General features: G+C 46.3%; 1 protein-coding gene across 1 annotated transcript in view; it reads right to left on the bottom strand.

Moving 5' to 3' along the window:
* The window catches only part of CIRSR (corepressor of RBPJ and splicing regulator), a 179070-nt gene that overhangs the window by 89796 nt on the left and 70414 nt on the right, over positions 1–18860 (bottom strand). Inside the window, exon 5 of the mRNA XM_078681545.1 lies at positions 2716–2764. Coding sequence (XP_078537671.1) covers positions 2716–2764 — 49 coding nt within the window. The remainder of the gene's footprint in view (positions 1–2715; positions 2765–18860) is intronic.

The raw sequence follows: 18860 nt of genomic DNA, 5'->3' as shown, positions 1-18860 counted from the left end.
TTGGTGAAAACACAATACACTGGGTTGTTGCTCTTTGCCTTACTCTGAAGTGGAAAGTTTCAATAACTGGCCATATGCTATAAAATCCATCATTTGAATCAATTTTTCAAAACATTTTCTTGCGGTGGGAGAAGCCCATACACCCTCCTTTTTATTAAGTTCTTGCTCCCTGCGTTCGCACATTATACTCCGGTGTAAAGTTTCCACCACACCGCATTTAAAATCCACCAGCCTTCAGTGATGACCAGATTGTTTTTCCTGTTCTGATCCGTGTCTGCCCAAACAAGTGGACGCACGCACAAGATGATATGGTTCTCCCTAAGTAATCTCAGATCCAGCCAGGGGCTGATTACTGGTGAAGTGAGCAATTTCCTCCATTGTGGCGGGTAGCCAGTTGACCAGGCTCACCTTAGTCCTCAAATGCCGCCTTCTGCTGCATCCCATGGACCCTCTACCAAGCCCAGCCGGAAACACACCATGGAGATGCTCAAGGGACAAGCCTGCCGCTTTCCCAGCAGAAGCACTCAGTCGCATACACTCTAGGCACCGTTGTCAAAGCCAGCCAATCTAGATGAGTCACACACTGTCTCCGACTCTGCACAGTTCACTCATCTGATCTCTGCAGCATGTGCTTTAACCCTATTAGGCCACTGCAATTACTCCAGTTAGTTTACACAAGAGGTATGTTATATTTCCAAAATTCCAGGGGTTAAACTTGCTTCACAGTTAGAATGAATGTTATGTATGTGTGAGGAATGGTGTATGGTGATTTCCAGCTGCTCCAGAGTTTAAAAGCCAAGATATCAGCATCCACTGAAATAGGATTTGGTGATGCTCGATTTTAATGCAATAACTGCAAATGTTTTGTGTGTAACACTAGAGAAACGGAACTCAATACTGGTTGGAGCAGTGGTGAACAGTGGTATCTTTATTATAGTGCTATGCGGTCCCAGCCAGCGACAGAAAGGGCAAAATTTGCAGAGAGTTAGTGTCCATTATAAGCCTAATGTTAACCTTCCAGTTTACAGCAGGTTCACGTTGTTTTGAGAGCTTCTCATTGCTCATAAGGATGTAATTTCTGATATTCATCTCTTTCCATGCACTTTATTGCTTGGTTTTATTCGTGAGAAAGTGTCACTCTAACTGTTACACATTTGGCTGTTAATTGCACTCACGAGTGCACTAAAACCATGGAAATGTCACACATAACCAATCTGAAAACTTGCCAGCTATGGTTGGGAGAAACAGAAATTCAACAGAGAGACAGAGAAATGGTGATACAGAGTGCTGATAGGGTAGGAAGAGATATAAAGTGTAGTGGTTACAGGAGGAAGAGTAAAACAAGGAGACAGTGAAGGGCAACAACATTGGCAAAAAGACAGAGAGACTAATATTGCAAGAGTATAGATCAGGGAGAGAGAGGGAAAAGAGTAGCAAGTGAAAAGAGCTACGAAGTCCAGAGAACAGGGAAGAGAAAGAAACATGCAGTGAGACGTGAGAAACAGCATGTGGGAAAACGCAGAAATGAGCAGGGAGTGGTGGAAATGAGCAGCCAAAAGTAGGCAGAGCAGGTTGGAAAAGCTGGGAGAGGCAGAAAAGAGTAGCAGGAGACAGTAAAGAAAAACAATGTGCGAAAGAGGAGGGAGAAAATCCAGAGTCCATAGTGAGTTATACCTCAAGGCTACAGCAGGAAGGTGGGCAGAGACAAGAGCAAGTAATGGACAATCACAACAGGGACCTGACTCAGTTACCACAGCACAGTCTCTAAATCTGCCTTATTGTTTACTGAACTAATTTTCTTTACTTCTAGTGATCTGTAGATAAAAGGGATTCATCAGTGTATACATCTAACATAAACTACAGAGATCACACACTCCGTGCCACACAAAATGTTTTATAGAATGAGAATCTGTATGAGGGGTGTGTAGACGGTGTGTTCAACTCAAGCATATAAACGACAGACTGTGTGCTACAAAGGTGCTAGTTAACAAAACCAACTACAGATCACACACACTGTTATTAACTTCTGTGTATTTGAGGGGATTATAATTTTGTTATGTAGCTTGTGTGTGCATATGTGACTATGCCCAACTGTGGGAAGTGCTTTTGCTTGCGTATGCATGCATGAGCTTTTCTCTCTCCACCATAAATTCACTAATTTCAGTTTTTACCCTGTTCACCTCTGTATCTCTGTGGTCTCTTCATCTCATGCTCCCGAGGCACTGCCACCACGGCGCGGCACAGGTGCTGCTTTAAAGTTCTGCATTGAGGTAAAGGCACCCCCTCAGTCTTTGTGCTTTTGAGTTCTCTCTTCATGCTTTTAGCTCTGTGCCTCTCCCTAGTATGAAAACACGTGCACCATGTCTGCCTTTAAATTTAATTTCCCCTTTTCCATGTTTCCTTGAACAGTCCCTACCCCCCCTCTTTCCTCACACCTTTCTCAGTGTGTAGAGAGTTATACCGAGAGTTGTAAAGAAGAGAGAAAGAACCAGTCTCTAACATCCCATATCTTATCCCCTGTCTCAAATATACTCTTTAGGAATGGCAGAAAGGGATATGAGATTGGTTTGGGGGAGCTGTCAAGTGTCTCCTATATTTCATCTCCATGCCCTCCCTCCCAACCATAAACAGCTAGAAAAGAAGTTTAGTGCGGTTAGTCAACATATACATGAACTGATGCTTGACAGCAACACATAAAAAAATGCTGGAGCTTGCCTGAATTCCAAATGGCTGATCTCTAATATTCATATCATCTTTGGCGTATCTGTGAAGCACAAGAAAAAGAGAACACAACATAATGATCACTTTCATTTCCAAGACCGACACAAAGAATTAATACATGAAGGTTTGCAAAATAGTCAAGAGAAAGGTTAATGATACTAAATTTGTTGTTGTATAATGCTTTGCTGCCCTAGTAAGAATGCAGAGATCATAATTTTTATGAATACTTTAACTTGCTAGCATGTCCATGGTTATTAATGTTTGTAAGAAAGGAGCACTTAAGGTATGCTGGTCCTATGTTGTGCCGCGCCTTATATGCATGCTTGAGGAATTTGAATTGGAAGCATCTGTGTATCAGCAGCCAGTGGAGTTCTCGGAGGAGTGGTGTGATGTGTGTGCAACAAGAGAGGCATAGGATGAGTATGGCTGAGGCGTTCTGGATGGTCTGAAGTCCTTGGAGGAAGTGGCTGGAAATTACGGAAAAGACAGTGTTGCCTTAGTCCAGTCTGCTAATGACTAGGGCTTGAGTGACAGTACACCTGGTATTCAAGAGGAGGCTTTTGAAGATTTTCCTAAGAATGCGAAAGCAGGAGGAGCTTACTGCGTTCACCTGTGAGGCCATGTTGTGTGTTGTCTAGGATGATTCCCAGGTTTCTTGCATGGTTGGAGGGGATAGGTGTTTGGACCAAGCTCTGATGACCACCAAGTGGAGTCCCAGGGGAAGTTCTTGTTCCCAAAGATCAGCACTTCCGTTTTGTCAGAGTTGAGTTTAAGGCAGTTGTTTTTCATCCATTCCACTATGCAGATCATGCATTTGGTGAAGATGGATCTTGTTGTGGCGTACTTGTGGACATTGAGAGATTGAGCTGGGTGTCATCGGCATAGGAGATGCTGTGGGATCGGATGACGTCCATGAGTGGTGCAATGCAAATGTTGAACAGAGTGACGCTGAGAGAAGATCCTTGAGGGACTCTACAGATCACGTCCTTCTGCTTTGATGTGTAGGATGGGAGTCTGACTCTCTGTGTTCTTCCTGTGAGGAAGGAGCATATCCATTCAAGGGCTGGACCTTAGATGCCTGTTGCGTGAAGTCTTTTGATGAGGCTAGAGTCGAAAGTAGCAGAGAGGTCCAGCAGTTTGGCTGTTTCTCCTCTGCCCAATAAAGTGCGGATCTTGTCTGTGCTGTCTTCATGCTATGGTTGATACAGAAACCAGGTTGGGTGTATTCAAGAAGATTGTGGAGTTCCAGGTGGTTAGTGAGTTGATGGTTGATTGCTTTCTCTATAACTTTGGCTGTGCACCGTAGTAGGGAGATGGGGCGGAGGTTGCTCAACTCTTTGGGGGTCTGCTGATTGTTTCTTGAGGAGGTCAGAGGCTGCCTCATGTTTCTAGACCTTGGGGAAGGATGCAGAAGCTAGGGAGGAGTTGATGTGCGTCAGTAATTTGCTGGTCAGAGGCCCTCTTAGAGTGTAGATATAATGTGGACAGTGGTCTGCGGGGGCCCCAGAGTAGACGTTTTTCATGATTGAAGCAGTATCTTCCTCTGTGGGATATTCTCCAGTTGGTTAGGTGTGTATCCACATGGGAGGTGGGAAGATTGCCTAGGATATCCTCTGGGTTCAGTTGTTTGTCGCAGTTATTAGGTATCTTTTCGATTTTTCTGTGGAAAAGGCTGTTACAGAGTTCATGTAAGGGGATGATGGAGTTGGCTGAGGTTTTTGAGGTGAAGAATTCCATGATGATATCAAAGATTTCTATGCTGTTGTTGGAGCCGACTTCTATTCGGTTGGTGAGGGACCTTCTCTTGGTGTCTCTCAGAAGGACGTGGTAATATCTCAGAGTGGATTTGTAGGTTGATCTGGCTTTGGCATCGTGGTTGGCTCTTCATTTCCTTTCCAGATGTTTGGAGTACCTTTTGGAGTCCTGGAGTTCTTCTGTGTACCAGGCAGGCTGTTAGTTGGTTCTGTGGTGTTTATGAATCTTGTTGGGTGCAAGAGTGTCAGGTTTAAGTTGGTGATGTCCTCGACTAGGTTGTCGGTGGTGCTGGGTTGGTCTGTTTCGAGAGCACTGCACGGGTCAGTTTTCATTATTCTGTTCCAGTTCTGGCAATGTAGGTCGGTGCTGATAGAAGTATTATCTAGTGGTGTGGAAATTCTGAAGTGGAGTACAGAGTGGGCGGTCGATGTGAGTGGCGAGGTAGAGTGGTAGTTGATGCTGTTGCTAGAGGCGTGTGTCCTGAGCTGTGTGTTGGTTTCGTGATGAGCTGGGAAAGTCCTATGTTGTGCAGGCCCTCAAGGAGATCGGTGGAGCAGTGGTTTGAGGGGTCTTCCAGGTAAAAATTGAAATCACAGAGAAGTAGGAAGTCCTTGGAGTTGATGGTGAAGGGGGGTGATGAATTCATTGATGAGGCTGCTAAAGTTGCTTAGTGGTCTGTATGCGAGGGTGCCCTTAAGAGTTGGTCTGACATTTGCTTGTAGGTGGAAGTGCCCATGCTCCTTGAAGGAGGAGTCAGTGGAGTTAGAGCAATTCAGGGTGTCTTTATATATGATGGTAAGCCCTCCTTCAGGTTTCTGAAGGCGGTCTTGGTATGTGATCTTGTATTCTGCTGGGATGGCCACAGCGTAGTCAGGAGATGAGGTGGGGTTAATTCAGGATTTTGTCAGGAAGAGAAGGTCTTGTGTGCTGCTTCTGAGGAGATCCCACATTTGGGCTGTATATGAGCAAGCCCGTAATGAGGAACATGCATGCAAGAGTGCTATTTCGGGAGGTGAGGTCATGAGTGGGTGACATGGGAGTCAGAGTATGGGGTGAGTGGGAGGGCATGCTGCTCCAGGTAAAGCAGCAGTGGAAGCAGGAGAAATGTCCGTGCTGAGAGGTGCAGTGTGGCAGCAGCGGGTGGATGGGCATGCAAAGGGTCGCTGCTGAGTAGTGGTGGAGGGTGATTTGACCAGGAGTTATGGCACTGGGCGCAGTCTAAGTGCGGACGAGTGCGGACGGGTGCAGATGGGCTTGCCTTTGGCGTGCCAGTGGTGGGGATGGACGCGGCTGCCATTAAGTAGTTCCTGGGAGGGTGGAGGAGTGCAGGGGCGGTGGGTGGAGCTAAGAAGGGCAGGAAGAAGACACAGGAGAATAGGTAAGGAGCGGGGGAGGCAGGAGACAGAAAAAGTGCTGGAGGTTGGGCTGTAGGAGCTTGAAGGAGCACAGGAAAAGAAGGATAAAAAATGAAAGAGGAGGAGGAAGAAGAGATTGGAAAAAGGCATAAAGAGTTCATGTGAGAAGTCGGCCTGATATTTGATGTCCGTTAATTAAAGTGGGCACCTTGCACCAGTCCAAACAACCCTTATGGTGATATAAGAGGTCAAAGATAACCTTTGAAAGCTATCCAAGTGGTAGCTGTGGAGAGCAGCCTTCAGTCTTAGTCTTGAAGGAATGTTAAGCAGCTTGTTTTACCAGAATGCAACATTATTGTATTGGTTAAATGAAAGGAGAACCACACAGTAGTTATAAGAATATATATTTATTATTATAACACCTTAAATACCTCACAGTATCTGTTACATGCAGATAAGCACAAATCACACAATACTTTAGCACAGAAACAATCGTAAGTAGCACTAATACACAGTGGGCTCCTGGGGGAGACCAAACCATATACTAAAATAGTGGTATAAGAACGACAACCCAAGTCAAGAAATGTCTAGAATGTGTAGAATCGCTCGGACCCCAAGGAACCACCCAAGGTGAGTAAGTAGGGACCCCACGGAGGACGGGTGCAGTGTGAGAACATGATCGTGTGCTACGTACAATTCAATGGGAGAGTTGTGGTTGCAATTTTAAAGTTAAAGGACTCTTCCCAGTGGATTATTAGGAAACCCTTTGGAACAGAGAAGGATGGAGAGCCATTCCACCCGTGGATACCAAAGTACCAGAGTTACCTATCCCAGGGAAGACGGGTGCATAGGTCTGCATTGGCGTCGGAAACCGCTGTCGTTCTCAATGATGGGAGTCTTCAAAGAAATGCCACTGCTGAAAAGAAGAAGTGTCTGGTGGAATCCGCAGGTGGATTCTTGATGGAAGGAACCTGAAAGCAGAGGGAACATAGTCTGGGTCACTCAGGAAGGGACCAGGGGCTCGGTAGACGAATGCCCAGCGCTGTCGGGTGCTTCAGGTGTGAAGGAGGAGACCGTGACTCTACAGCTGCAGGGACCAGGAGATGTCGAGGACGACCAGGAGCCGGACACAAGCTGTCCCACAAAGGATGTCGAGTGCTGAAGGGTCAGTGTCTGGCGTGAGCACCAAAAACCTTTGGCAACGGCAACCCACAAAGAATGTCAAGAAAGGTTATGGTCTGGCCCAGCAAGGACCACAGGAATCACCACAGCAAGGGGAGTCAGGGCAGGCCAGGAGCAACCAGTGGAGGCCAAGAAAGTCAAGATTGTCCCTCAAATGGACCCACAGGCCGAAGGCACCGGAGACGCGAGGAGACCTCTAGCAGTTTCACCAAACAACAGTTTGCAAGGCACAGAGTGGGAGGAGGCCAAAGTCTTTGGTACAAAATATGCGTAGAGGTTGGGGCTATCGACAGTCCAATGCACGAAGTTGGGATACACCAACAAGCATATGCACTTGCAAATGTACACAGTGTACAGGGGTTCAGGTCATGAAGTCCCGGCGAGGGATACTGGCCTCAAACTTGGTGAGAGGGCAGCTCGACCTCACGGAACCTTCAGAGTCCGCAGGAGCTCAGGGTCAGCAGACCGGTCAGTTGCATTACGGTGCCTACAAAAGCAGGGGAGTGACTCCTTCACTCAGAGGGAGATACTTCAGTTGTCCTTGATGCTCCACAGGTCCTGCACGGAGGGGTGCACGGACACAAACGATGCTTTGGATGGAGAGGGAGACAAAGTCGGGCCCAGTCTAAGTCCAGCAAAGTCCAGAGTATCCAGACGGTCTAAGGTCAGTGGTTTCTTGTTCAGAATCTTGTCTACGTCGAATCTAGGGTCCTACAGCCAGGTAAGCCATTTTGTACCCACGGGAGAGGGTTGGACAGATTATGGTGACCCTCCTAGGGGAGGGTCAGGACAGGGGGTGGTTACACCCATGTCCTTTGTACAGTTTCGCACCAGAGCAGGAGCCAACGGCTCCCAGAACTGGTTTGAACTGGACTATGCACAAGTATATCAAATGTGTCCCTAGTGCAGACTTTCAGGCACTTTGGCAGTTCGCCCACCCAGCTCCAATACACTAAATCCTAGACAACCCGGGAGAATGGTCTCCAAAGGCTGCAGAGGGGCTCTGCTCATGCAGGGGCACCCTCTTACGTAAAACCCAGCACCCTGCCTTCAGGATTGCTAAGGCCTGCTATAGGGGTGACTTATAGGTTTTAAGTGTAGTGGCCTATAAATATAGTAAACCTATATCTATCGTAAGTGGAGCATGCACCATCTTACATAGGCTGCAATGGCAGGCCTGTAGTTCCATTTTGCAAGGCCTATCGTGGGTGGCATAAAACATGCTTCAGCCCATGGGAGGCCTCTGGGGTACCTATTCCCTGGGGACATGGGTACCATATATTAGGGACTTATAAGTGTCAGGCGCTGACTGGGAGCCAGCGGTATACAGAGCGCCTACCACACACTGTCGTGTATTTACTGGACTACATATCCCAGAATGCTTCGAGGGGAGGAGCATTGTCTATAACATCCAGCAAGGCGTGGGCTGAGGCGCGCGTTATCTGCTTTTGTACCTGGTTCTTCTGCATCGAGTCTCACGCCGGTTGTGTGGAGGCTCTCTCTCGTCTTGGAATCCAGCTGTGCTGCAGTTTGTTCGTCGGACCTTCGCGCGCGCTGTGGGAAGCGCTGGTTTTCCTCCCTCTGGATTGGTACTTTCGGGCGCTGCTGGGAGCGCCGTGCAAAGACACTTACACTCACACCCGGGAAGGACGGTGTTCTCGTTTTCCTTTTCCCGCCGTGGATGTAATCAGTCATTGTTGGTGTTGTATTCTTCGCGCTGAGGTAGCGCTCTTCAACACTTCTGAGTAGCCTTGCAGACTGGAATCGCTGAGGAAAGTGCTACCTGTTTTCTGTTCTGTATGACATTTTTGATTCCATGAACTCGCGCTGAAGTAAGCGCTTCGTTTTCTGGAGTTCCTTTGTTTCTTTGTAAGACAATTCTTCAACCGTTTGGGAGAGACTGCTTGGATAATTGCACTACAGGAGCTGTGTGCTTCTACGTCCCGCGCTATAGGAAGCGCCTGTTGGTTTTGTTGTTCTTAACACTCAAGGAGAAAAACCCACTCCTTCAAAGGACCCTGAGTTTATTATTTTTGTTGCCTCATTTCAAACTCGTACTCTGGAGCAGTAGAGTACTTATCCTTGGGCTCATTTATATCTCGTTTATGGATGGGAAGGAAGCCCTGTTTCGGGAGCTGGTTTTTCAGTTGTAATCTGGATGAGTGTTTGAGGGGTATGTATGATACCAACCCTTGTTCTTTATTGGGTAGGAGTATGCTAGTGGAGTGGAATCTTTAACAGTGTGGTTTATCGTTGTAGGAAGGCTCACAGTCGGAAGCTGATGTCCCCCAGTCATAGATGTAAAGCTACTGAATTCTGCGGCCAGTGGAAAGGTACTAGTTAGTTCTAGTGAGATCATATGAGAGTAGTAAGCATTGACAGGATATGTATTAAAACTGTATTCTTTTGTTGCAGGTCTCCCACTTTCCACTGGTTCTTCACTTATCCATTTTTTCCCTCGCCTGACTACCTTACTACTCTGAGTTGGTTATATCCAGAGTTGGGGAAGTCTGGAGGTGGCATCACATGAAAACAGAGGAGTGGCCTTGACGTTGACAATAAGGGTACCCCAGTTTCCAATCTGGAGTGTACTTAAGTACATGTCATAACATTTTAAGGAGAAAGAAGATAGATTGGGGTCCTGATTAGCAGGATCCCAGTCAGACTAGTAAAAAACAGTGTAACATCAAGCAAAAAGTGGGGGTATACATAAGAAGCAGATCCTACTTTCCTACAGTTCAGAAAAAGGCAAAGAACGTCAGAAAAAGGCACATGAATCTTAGAAAAAGACAGAAAGAGTTTGGAAAAAGGCAAAGAATGGTGAGAGAAAAAAAGGTGAAAGTGGCGCACAAGAGTAAAGGCGTAACTGGGAGAAAGAGAAGGCCGCAGGAAGAGTGAGGCTGGGCCTCGCAAAGCAAGTTGAGTTTGGGAGGGCCTAGACTAGTCGGAGGACCAGTCCCAGGCAAGTGGAGGGGGGAGCTTCGGCCATGTGAAAGCTCACAGACTCAGAGTATAAGATTCAGTACACAGAATACAGTCTGCCTACCCCACTGTACAGCTTCATCGTTTCCTAAACTTGAGGAGACAAATTTTCAAGCACAGGTGAAGAGAATCAGAAGATTAGCAAAATCATACTGAGATCTCGACCTGAAAATGGCAGAGAGCAACACCTGTTGAATAAACTGTGTGAGCCCATGTCAGAAAACCATACAGTATATTCATTGTCAGTTTAATAAACTCCTGAAAAAAACACATAAGTTGGTTTTTGGAAAGATAGAACTGCAACTTTGCTATAGTGGTATGAGGAAGGGTGCTGAGAAACAAAAGTTGAAGGGGATGAGGGAAAGAAGAGTGAAACACTGAAAGAAGCAGTGTTTGAAAACTGATATAAAAGGAGAATCAGGAATAGAGAAATGAGCCAAAGACAGAGAAAGGAGAAAGCAAAAAGTATAGGGCCAGAAATGTGTGTGGGGAGTGAAAAACGTGTGAAAGAGAAAGGAGCAGAGTGCAGTCACTTCTCTAAACTTGCCACAAGCAGCAGATGAACACCCATACAAAGTATACAGGTGAATGCTGCCTCAGAAATGACAAGGATAGAGGAGCGCTGAACTTCTTGCCCAAAGACAGTCCGACTGAAGTAAAGAAGGTTTCCTGTCAGAACAACTCCTTGGGGGCAACCCTTTGTATAGGGGCATGTAATAAATGCATTGCAGTGCATGCTCAGGTCAGAATGAGTCTTCGCCTGGCTGGAAGCAGGACTACCTAACCCCACAAGATTTGTATCCCCTATAAATTAACTACCTCCGATTAACAGTGGGTCACTGCTAACTGTCATAGAATCAAGCTCATTGAAGGGTCTCAACTTGGTTACATCAACATAGCAAACATAACAAGATGATCCTTGCTCACTGTGCCGCTGGATTCAACCTCGCCGGGCTGATGAGGGGTGCCAGGAGGCTTGTTTCCAGTTCAGGGGGGACCTGTCCTGGCAGTTAAGGCTGGACTATTCCCATGGGGAGCAGGGTCAAGACTGATATGCATATCGCTGAATTCAATGTTGACATGATGAGTAAAAAAACGATGGATTTATCCCAGATCTGAGACGGGGTAAATGTTTGGCAATTTTCAGCATTCCGTCCATCGTCTTTTTGTGTTGCTAAATCTACAAAGTCCCTACCCTGATGCTGGACTCACTATGAAATAGAGTGCTGCTCATTTCCAAACGTCTAGGAATAAGCATGATGCCTTTCCGGTGCTGCCGACTTTAACTGCACAGAGGCTCCCAAACCAGCTAGCAGGGAGTCTAAAAACACGGATCTAAAGCACCACAAAGCCATCTCTAATCTCATTACAAATCAGAGAAAAGCAATCCAAGATCAATCTACAAGTGCAGGTTGTTGCTATGTTTGTTTGCTTCATCTCTGCTGGAAACACTCTCTATACCATGGGTATTCACGAACATTTTCTTGGGGCGTAAAACGTACAGTCCGCATACAGGGATGCATCAATGTGGTAGCATTCCCAAGGAGACAGAGTAGGGTGGGGTATTACAGGGAAGAAGAAAAAACCTCTTCCAAAGATTTCTAGAAAATGATTTCTTTCAAATCTTTTTTGCACATTTTACATTCTTGTAGGTTGGTTATAAAACCAGAAATAGATACAGAATATATTGTTCATTTTAAGTGCTGCCTGACCCCTCTGCCCACAGTCACTGACCCCGGCCCACTGTACTCACGACCACAGTTTCCTTACCTCCACTGTCCTCTCAGGCATCCCTGGTCATAGGTGAAACTTATCTATGACCAGGGAAGCCTTCCTGAATGTACAAGGTGAACTGGTTATTGAAACAAAGCTAATAACCAGAAAAGCAGAATTACCAGTCTTTTTCCAACATCATTTTCATAGGTTTTCCGTTTCTGGGCTTTATTTCTAGAGTCATTTCAGCGTGTTCTATGAGCTTCGCACCCTTGTTCATAAAACAAGTTATGCTAACTTTAGAAACAAAGCCCAGAATTACAAAATTATGCTGCTTGGCTTGCAGAATTTACCAAATAACTGACCTCAAGCAGCTTTTTCTGCTGCAACCAGGGATACCACAGGGAGATCCGCAGGCCGCAAGGAAAGGTCTGCAAGGCTGCTAGTAGTCCACATGCCATACTTTGAGTACCACTGCTCTATACCATACCATTTACTACTATAGGCTCACCACAAGCTTACAGACCCCTGGTACCCAGACCGGCCTTCTGCAACGCCATCTTCAACCTCATCGCCCCCTTGCCATCGACTCCCTACACTAGGTCCTAGAAGAAATGCCTTCCAGCCACACTTGGATGTATCCTCAACTTTTCTAGCTGTGTACAGGTCCTGCACTTTGCTGGCTTCCTTCGGGGAAAGGAAATTTACCTAGATTTGCGCCTTATTAAATATATGGGTATTATGAAAATGAAAACACCAATGTGTACCTTAAGAAACACTGTTACATTTTATTGCTGGATTGCTATGCGGTTTTTAAACCAGCTTAAAGAACCACTAAAACATTATTGTGAATAAAATCACCGGGCCCTCCAGCAGAATGTGATGAAGGGCCCTTGGATCTCCTATAGCTCACCAATATTCATTGTACTTGGGCTCAATAGGTACCCTCTGAAGGGTTGGGGGCCCCACTGCATCGCACAGGCTTTTGTTACGCCCCGGGTTATTAGCCGAGACGGGTGGAAGCCCCACTCAAATAATAAAACACAATCCTTGCGAGGGTGAACCAGAAAAGTCACTAAATAAGTCTTTGTTTAACCCTCTGGTACCTTAGAACACAAACAGTCAGGTTTAACTTGGAGGCAATGGAAAAGTATTTATGCAGTACGTAAAGAGTAATAAGGTGAAAACACAAAAAAAGTAATTTAGAAAAATAGATTAAAATGTAATAGATAAAAATACACCAAGATGACAAAAATCCAACCAATGGCACCAGAGGTATTAGTTTTTTAAGTTTTACGGTAAAATATCGCCAAGAGGACAAACTGCAGGTATCTGGTCATTCTGGACCGGGACAAAGTCACAAGTTCAGGCTGCCTACGATGACAGCACGGGTAAAGAACAGGACTGAGTTTGACCTACTGAGAGAGGAACCTGGTTTCCTTGACACTAGGTCTGGCTGGCATTGCTTTGTGAGGCTCTGTGTTGGATCCAGTGAGACGCTCAGCCGCGTGGCCATGCTTTGCAGGGCTTTGCACTGCTCAGCATTGATCCGGTGATGCTTTCAGCTATGAGGCGATGCTCTGCAGCAGATCCAGAGAGGCATTTGACTGGGATCTGCTCTGTGAAGCTCTGCTTTGGATCAGGAGATTTCAACTACAAATGAGGCTCTGCTGGGCTTTGTGTCGCTCAGAGTCTGATCCAGTGAAGCTTTAAATTCGGAGTTCCCCAGCTTTAAGGGGCCCTGTGTCACTTTGCCTCGGATCTGATGGAACTTTCAGTTAGACAGGAAGAAGTAAACTCTACCCAACGGTCCAGGGCCTGGAGGACAGCACATGGACAGTCGAGACTCATTCCCACAGTGGCCAGCAGAGGAGAACCAGGTCAGCATCCTGTGCTAGCGCACTGTCATTTACAGACAGCATATTTTCAATCAAAATGGCCACTTAAGTTGAGCAGACATACAGATTTCCTGATAAAACTATATTAAACACAAATGATAATGTGTAGAGATTGGGTTTCAGTAAATACTTATTATTTGTGCATTATCAAGTAAAAGTGTCTTGATTTGTTTTGACCCTATTAAAATCTTTATTTCCATCACACTTCAAAATTACAAAAATGTTGCTTCATTGTTGCTTTCCTAACTGCCGAATACCTACCAGAAGTTAATTTACAGGTATTTACATTTTGTTATGTTATGAAAAAAATGACATCCTTTTGCCTTTTGCCTTTCCTATCACACTCCCTGTACCCCAGGAAGTGTCACATAATTCACTTTACTTTTCTTTCTCTGACTGAAAAGTGAGAGGCGTTTGCCAACACACATCCTTGTGTTAAAAATAGAAGCAGTAATTTGTCAAAAAACATAGCCGGATATTTGATCTCTGTCTTTGAGTCACAGCGAATCGGACAAATACAGAATTTAAAGGCATGTTCATTTTTTATTGGACTTTCGTGACCTACAAAAAATAATGCTCAATTTGTAAATAAAATAAGTGTCAGGGCCCTCGTCATGATGCCACTTCTGCTTACACTGCCCTCTGCTGTCAGTGCTGCCAATTACAGTAACAACTCAACTACTAACTATCACATATGTGTAACAATTCTGACTATTCCAGGCCCCCAAAGCTTACGAATGGCTTTGGCGGTAGGTATTAGTCGTTTTTCATATATATTGAATTAATAAACAGCTGTTGTGTCTGCACCCAAATTAGACAAACCATGCCACCATATTGGCAGAACTGTCATAAGTGCACGTGTTGACAATGAAGGGCCAGTTTGGAGCACCAGAAGCCACTGGCTCAAATTAAGCACTGGTCGCAACCCACAGTTTGGGAAACGCTGTATTACCCATCTGCATCTTCATTTCAGTCATCTCTAGGGTGAGCTCTGTGTGACTGGCTTCATTCTGCTCAAGTCTTTTAGCCATCTTCATTTTATCAGCATGGAGTAGGCCCAGGTTAATCTACTTCTTGAGGGTGGTGTTTGTGTCTATTGTGGTCCTCAATATGGAGTCCAGTTTATCAGGTTGTGTCTACATCTTTTACTAGATGGTTGATATCACTCAGCACTTGTGAGCAGGGCATCACTACCTCAGAGAGTTTCCCATGAACGGTCCAGTGGGTCCACCTTTGAGCTGCTTGGGCCTGTCCATCATCTTCCAGCTAGCAGAGGAAATACCGATCTCATTGCACTGAGACGCAATTCCACCCAGATTGCTGCACGTCTCTTTTTCTTGCTAGGTATATATCGTCTGATGAAATCCAGCTCTTTGAGATTCTTGAAAGGTTTACTTTACACCTTGTTTGCACACATGTTCTGGTCTCACCTGGGCAGGTGCACCTTCCAGCTCAATTACTATTTTTTGGCACCTCACCTCTGTTTATCCTGCTAAGATGTCTTGAAATAGTTACCCCAATGATAGAGGGGAGAGGGATTCCCTGCAAGGCCCACCCATTACAGTATAGGACACAGGTACAGTTATTTAATTAAGAACGCTTCTACTTCTTTGCAGCTAGTTAGCGAGTCCTTGGCTAGTTCACTTGGTTTCTTTTCTAGTTAGGCCATATCTTGGTGGGTCAGTTCCCCTCCTTTCTCTTTTCACCAGCCACCATGGTCCGTTGTGGGGGACAGGGTGCAGGCGAGACTTTCTTACACCCAATCTGCCCTTTTTGTTACATGAGTGCCATCATTGCCCCAGGCCCACACAGCTCTTTGTCCCTATCTTACAGCATGCCCTGGCCACAACACGAGGTCTCAGGCCTGATCATGCTATGTCCCGACAGCCTGAGTTGCTCATCTCCTATTTAGATGTCAGCTGCTGGGATCTCAATGCTCCTGCTGTGGGCAGTGGACCGCCCTAGACGCCTGTTATCACCGTTGTGCCTCCTCAGGGCTGTACTGCTGCAGCACCTCCTTGACTCTATAGACACCACACACGGCAGGCCACCGGGTCTGTTACTGTGTGCTGGGTGAATCTCCTTTGACGATACCTTGATGTATGGGGCAGTGGCTCCACAGGAATGTGGCTCTCTCGTCCAACATCAACCATTCAAGAATAACAATCACAACCTATTTCTGATACAGGCATCCTCTCTATGCCACTCTTGGCCAAGAGGGCCTGCACTTCTTGATGGAGCAAGGAGAGATGGTCCTCGATCCTTGGATCATACGTGGGTGGCATGGATGTTGGGGGGAATCAGAAGGGGAAGGGATTAGCCCCTTTGGACTATCTGGAGTACCCAACGGTCTGAAGGACTGACTGTCAGTGGGGAAGGTGATGGTATATCCTGCCTCCCACTGCATGCCCATGATGGTATGAGGGCAGACTAAAGAGGCTTGGAGCAGCACCTGCAGCAGGGGTGGTGGACTGACCTGAATGCTGGCCCCCTGTCTTACGTGGTCTATGGGACCCGTGTCCTCATCGTCAAAAAGACTGCGAAGCCTGCTGGCCGTGGTGACTGGGAGGGTCTTGGCACAGTTGGAGACCCCTTCCGTGGCCACAAACCAGGTGGAAGGCGGTTGGAGTTGATGAGGGGCCATTGAGAAGCCCAAGGACCTAGCTGTAGCCCGGCTGTCCTTGAAGCACTCAAGCGCTGAATCGAAATGGCTCCAAAAAGACAACAGCCATTAAAGGGCATGTGCATGAGGGATGCCTAGACATCCCCTGAAAAACCAGATGTTCTCAGCCTGGCATGGCACTGCAAGGCCATCAATGATGAAATCACTCTGCCCAGTGAGTCAGCCGTATCAAGTCTACATCTGCTAGTGAATTTAGACGAATCTCTCTCATCTGCAACAGCTTGATAGAGTATAGCCCATGCCTCCTCCGGGACCATAGGCAGCACTTGCACAAACAAATCCCATAGTGTATGGGAAGAATGATTCAACATGCATGCAGTTTTCACCTACCACAGTGCCAGGCTAGTGGAAGAGAACGTTCTCTTACAGAAGGTGTCCAGCCAATTGAGTTACCTATCAGATGGAGTGGTAGGGAAGGCACCAGGGAGGATGCGGGATGAGGAGGCTGGGACCACCAAACTCTCTAGGGTGTGGTGCTAGGCACCACCATTGCAAACTAGGCTTCCTCCTCCTAGCCACAGTAGGGGGGGAAACCAGACCAGTGTTAGGTGAGGTGTCCATCTCACTGGCCTCACCAAGTTTCTCATACCAGTTGTCCTCGTCAACTGTGTCATCTTCATAAGCATCCACAGATCCCTCCCACACATCTGCCTCACCAGGCCTATCCATCAAATAAGGTACTAGCTGACTCTGGGAACAATTTCCTCGGTTGGCGCTGCTTGCTGCATTGGACAACTACCCTCTGAATCTGTGTTGAAGTCAGTAATAATGATGATTGTACAGCTTGAAGGTGTAGGGGTGTTAGCACTAGAGTGGGTGCCGAGGAGGGTCTCAGCCTCATTGTCAGCTCTGCTCTGGGTCCAGTAAGGGATGCTGGGGGCACTACTGGCGCAGAGGGCAATCCTAGCGATGTGGTCCCTGTAGGGTCCCCTCCTGCGCCCCTGGGGCCCGAAGGCGTTCCAGAGGGTTCGAGTCACCCAAAGATGAGGAGCATGGCCTCATAAAATTAGTTCAGCTGGGCGAGGTTGCTCCAGCTCTGGGAAAATGGGGGAAGCCTGGAGCAGGCCCAGCACGACAGGCATGGGGAAGTTGAAGAGTGTTTTGACTTATTTGACTGCTTGCGATTGTGGGACTAACTAGATTTTCCCGATGACTTTAATTGTAATCATGAATGTCTGGAGGGTTGCGCAAACGGTCCTGGGACTTCCCATACGAGCAGGACAGAGCATTGCAGAGTCAACAGATGAACTTGTGGGGCCGCTTCCTCAGCACCTTGAGGTGCATAGCGTGGCAGTCCTCACATGCCCTGGAGCTATGTCCCAACTCCAGGCACCACAAACACACCAAGTGTGGGTCTGTCACCAACATATGCCTACATGGTTTGAAAGCAGCAGGGATATTTGGTGACATTCTCGCACCAGGAAGTAAAAAAATCTCAAAGGATTCGAAAAAGACCAGTCAAAAAGCGACTGAGGAGTAGCTCAATCCGGATCAGCACTATATGGTACGGAAAGGAAATAACTGACATCAGCGTGCTGAGGTGGTGCATATATAGGTACCGCACACATCATTTCTGGCATGACCGATACAGAGCCAACTGACACCACCTACCAGCGCACAAGGGTACTGCTCGAAAATCTTCCAGGTCCCAGACTGACACCTGGAGATAGTCAGAAGTAAGGAATCTGCGGCTACAAGTCTATCAGATTATGTCTGTATTGTCAATAATCTAAAACTGAGTCGACATTGCTGGCATTTGAACCTGTGTCCCTGTGGTTACTTATAGCTCTCTGCAGTATTAGCATTAATCTTGTGAGTGACTGTACTACCATATGTAATATGAGCCTTGCAGAAAAGTAATGCAAATACAAGCCCGATGATGAGAAGACAACAAAATATCAACACAATAATTTACTTTCCTCCTGCCCAGAAGGAGAACCCGATACATTTACTCTCATTCTGAGACCTAATTAGATTCATTTGGACAGCTTTTCTAGTTTCAACAACTGTTCTAATGCAGAAAAGCTACCTCCTTAATAATTACAAACGTTCCATGATGGGGGTCATACGAGAACCCATTCGAAATTAGCAGCCAAAAGACAAGAATCAGAAATCATTATTCATATCATAGGAGATGCATGTCACCAATGTGGCAGCATTCAATAACAGTAGTTCCCACAACTCTTGTATTCGTTGAAGCTGCAAATATATGGATTTTAGGAGGGGGGGGGGTTCTGAAAAAAGAACAAATGCCTTTCTTAAGCTGTGTAATCCTTATACTTGCAATGGTGTGGCCTCCCATATTTTGTAACATGCTGCTGAGAGACGCTGCTCATGTCCCTACGCATTAACCAATGTCCTTAATGGGGGCATCCAACACACCTCTTTCTGACATTATCTGTATCAATCTCCTTATTTAATGTGTATAAACGGAGGGAAGAAAGTCGAGAGGGGTCAAACAAGCTCAGCAAATGAGAAGAAAGTATGTCACAAACATAAACATTTTTTAGACTTCACTAACCAGAGGAAGAGCTGCATGGCACACCTATGGGTAATGCTACAGGAAGAAGA

The sequence above is a fragment of the Lissotriton helveticus genome, chromosome 3_1 (assembly GCF_964261635.1).
Source record: "Lissotriton helveticus chromosome 3_1, aLisHel1.1, whole genome shotgun sequence".
NCBI lineage: Eukaryota > Metazoa > Chordata > Amphibia > Caudata > Salamandridae > Lissotriton > Lissotriton helveticus.
The sequence above is the reverse complement of the archived record's forward strand: the minus strand, read 5'-3'. Positions and strand labels throughout refer to the sequence as shown.